The 3583-nt window shown below is 50.0% G+C and overlaps 1 protein-coding gene across 1 annotated transcript in view; it reads right to left on the bottom strand.

Moving 5' to 3' along the window:
- ACAP3 (ArfGAP with coiled-coil, ankyrin repeat and PH domains 3) overlaps positions 1-3583 on the bottom strand; it is a 114888-nt gene that overhangs the window by 17473 nt on the left and 93832 nt on the right. The window contains exons 20-22 of the mRNA XM_014941462.1: positions 1107-1199; positions 726-946; positions 464-573 (exon numbers count right to left, since the gene is read on the bottom strand). Coding sequence (XP_014796948.1) covers positions 464-573; positions 726-946; positions 1107-1199 — 424 coding nt within the window. The remainder of the gene's footprint in view (positions 1-463; positions 574-725; positions 947-1106; positions 1200-3583) is intronic.

Below are 3583 nucleotides of genomic sequence, written 5' to 3'. Positions count from 1 at the left end.
GTGACGATGTCTGCGTTGGCTGCCTGGACAGCAATACTGAGCGGGTCCTGCCCGTCGCCATCCACCGCGTGTTGATTCGCCCCTCGCTTGAGGAACAAGCAGACCTGACTGTAGAAGGGAAAGAAAAGACCCTCAGAGCAGGAATTCCAGCTCCCCAACCCCACCCTGAAGCAGGCAGAGGGCACTGCCCTTCCATGGGCGGGCACAGCTTCACTTATACTGGTCTAAATAAACCAGGAAATGCTGTGGTGGCGTGGAGAAAGGAATGGGTGTACCACCACGGGGGCAATTATCCTTAAGATAATCAAATTGTTGATATGATATAAAAAGGCAAGTTTTGCAAATAACCAATGCACCAAAACCCAGCTCCTTTGCCCACCTCACCCCACGAGTCTCGGCGTTAACGCTGGATTTCAGTCCCAAGGGTGGTGGGGAACATCACAGCATCGTGCTAAGAACTTACCCAGTGTGCCCCAGGTACGTGGCGTGGTGCAAGGGAGCTCGGCCTCGGCTGTCTCTTTGGTTAACATCCGCCCCGTTCTGCAGCAGGAATTCACAGGCTATCAAGGAACCCTGCCAAGGCAAAGGGGAATTTCTAAATAAATTCAGCCAGCAGTACTGAGAGGATGCACGAGCACACAAACTGCCCATCGTTGGTGCTTTCTCAACTCAAGTCAAGACCTCACATTCCCAAACATGGCCTCCCAGCCACCAGCACAACCTACCCCCGCCACGGCCTGGATCAGAGGCGTCTTGTTTTCATCTTCATCGTTCACCCAGTTGATCTCAGCGCCGTGCGCCAGTGCTTCTGCCATAAGAGGCAGGTTTCGGGCTTGCGCTGCCTTGTAGATCAACAACCCGGGATGCAGCTCCCTCAGATCCTCCAGGTCTGATGCCTCCTGTTCAATCTCTGCTTCGCCGCTTGACTCCTCTGACACCTCGCACTCTAAGAGGCAAAAAAAAGATGGAAAGAGATTATCCAAAAGCTGCCCGTTTCTAATTTCTTATGTTTCCTGTTGCTCTTGTCCCCAGACGCTTCTCCCCATCCATCCTGCCTTAGCACCAGCCACCTCCCCATGCTTCCATCAGCAGCCTGTGACACCCACCTTCTTCTGTCACGCTGTCCACCACGGAGCCGAACACCAGGATATCGGTGCTGCCGTCCGTGCTTCCCCCGAGTCCACTGTCACTGCTCAGACCTGCAGGGCCAACAGAAGACAAACCAAGCCCATTTTAATACCCAGGCATCGCAGTTCCAGGCACAGCTGAGACCACACGGGGTGGGGGGTGGGGGAAAAAGGGCTGCGCAGAACGTCACACACACATTGCACCGGACACTGCTGGCAAGGGAGAGGGGGACGGCTATCCCTTTTAGCCCCGCTCAATAAAACTGCCCAAGGAAAAATTGCAAAGCCTTATGGTGTCCGTGTCCCCGCGCTGCCCTTCATGCAGGGATGCTCCGACATTGCCACGGCACTTTGGACTCTTGAGGACAACCCTTGCTGCAATCCATGAGGGACGCCGTGACGGAGACTGGAGCGGAGCAGCAGCAGAGACAGCTTTGTGGCAGGTTATGCAGTGTCGTAAGCAAATAAAGACACCCCCCTGCTTTTACCACTAATCTCAGCTTCTATTCTATCAGGGCTTTTCAGTTGTCACTGGGGCACTTGCCAATGCATTGCTCTTGTGACAGGTTATTGACCATGGCTGGCTAAATAACATCAACAGTGAGTATCTCAAACCAAACACTTAAAGCATGGTCCAGTGGCTCACTCACCTCCACAGACATCCCTTCCCTCTCCCCACAGCACTTCCCACCTTCCCTACTCAGCTGGTGAACATTACAGCTCACTACATACAAGAAACGGAGTCATGGAGAGATGAAACAACTTGCCCAAGGACACACGAGGCGTCAGTGGCAGAGCAACTCTGTGCCTTCTCCAGCCTTCACCCCAAAGCAGTCAAGAAAATGAGAGAAAGGAGGAAGCACAGTAGGAATTGCCCCTGCAGGAGGGATGGCATGTCACCTCCATCCTGAGGGATGCCCGGTCCCCCTGGCAGCTCTGGCTGGATTCAATTCTTGCTGCTATTAAGTTCCCACTGACTGCAAGTGCTGGGGATCTCTGTCCTCCCAGAACATAAGAGGTTAATTCCCCCATAGTCTACCCCAAAACCTATCCTTAAATCACTGTGATTAGAAAGAAAACAAGTCAGGCTGTAGCTGAGAAAATGTTTCTAAATTATGAGCCGAGTAATCTTTGCAAAGAGCAAAAGATCTGAGCATTGAAAACCAGAGCAGAACAAGACACCTCAGCCTGACAGCCCGTCTGTTGAAATCTTCAGAGCAGCTACAGCTGGATCCCAGGGAAAGAACAGTCTCTAAATCAGTGCTTCTGACATCATGGCTCACAAGTAATCCTTCAGCCAAAGCCACAAGTTCCACAGCCAAAGGAGATAATGAAGCTACAACAGGAAGGTTTTATAGTGGCCTGTATCATGAGTATCTTTTTTTTTGGATTCGCGGTCAGAAAAATCCTAGCTGGTTTTTGTAGAAAGCAAACACGCTGCCTGGGGAGACACTGCTCTCCACGACCTCGGTACAAGTAAAGCACAACTCCAACGAGGCCACGTGGCACTTCTCTAGATTTACATCAAAGCAAGAAAGGAGGATCTGGCTCCTATCACAAGAGTATTAATACGTCAAATTCCCAGTTCTGTTCCTACTGAATCAGTGATAAAATTCCTGTTTTTTTCTACAGAAGCAAGATAAGGCTGGTGAGTAAATCTGAAACCCTGCCTTTGCCAAGTATTGTTTCTGTTGACTAATAACACTGAATTCCTTGAACCTGGAATAGCCCTTAAGGCACAGATTCAGACAAGCACTAAAGCTCCTTCTTCACCGATTTCAAGAGATAACATTAACTTGTAGGAAAGTCTATGAATTTCTGCTGGGCTGACTCAGGACCACAAATATTTCTCCTGAGTTCATACAATAACAAGCAGCTGAGCCAGTAAGTTTGAGAAAATCATCACTCCTCAACTAAGTGTGACAAGGGACCACACGACTACTCTGTGACAGATGTGGGGCATCTGAAGTAAACATTTCTTACTTCCTATTTGAGGAAGTACTTCCATGAGGTCCCACCTGTGCAGGATTGAATCTTTTATCTCATCTTTTATCTCAGCTGTTCCTTTATGGTGTAATAAATTGCTGGCTGGAAACCCTAGGAAGCTTTTTGCCTTTGGAAAGCCTGCCAGCCTGGCCTTCCCACAAGGGACTGGCAACGTATGGGTTCCGATCATTCGGCTGAAAGAAAATATATAACTGCCTCTGAAGCTTGGTTTGAAACAGGTAAAATTTGGGTGTCTCTTTTGCTGCCAGCTGCCAGAGCGTCACCTTACCTCCGTCCAGGAGGAACGGCGTACCGCTCCCACCGGGACCAATGCCACTGCCACTCCATGGGCCACCTGCTAGCGGATGCTGCATAGAGATGTGGCTGGCACCTAGAGGAAGGTGGACGGAATGTGAGGGGGAGTTCATCGTCACAAACACAAAAAAAAAAAAAAAGAAAAAATTGTCCGC

This window comes from Calidris pugnax, unplaced genomic scaffold (assembly GCF_001431845.1).
Source record: "Calidris pugnax isolate Ruff unplaced genomic scaffold, ASM143184v1 scaffold82, whole genome shotgun sequence".
NCBI lineage: Eukaryota > Metazoa > Chordata > Aves > Charadriiformes > Scolopacidae > Calidris > Calidris pugnax.
This window is presented reverse-complemented; position numbering and strand designations above follow the sequence as displayed.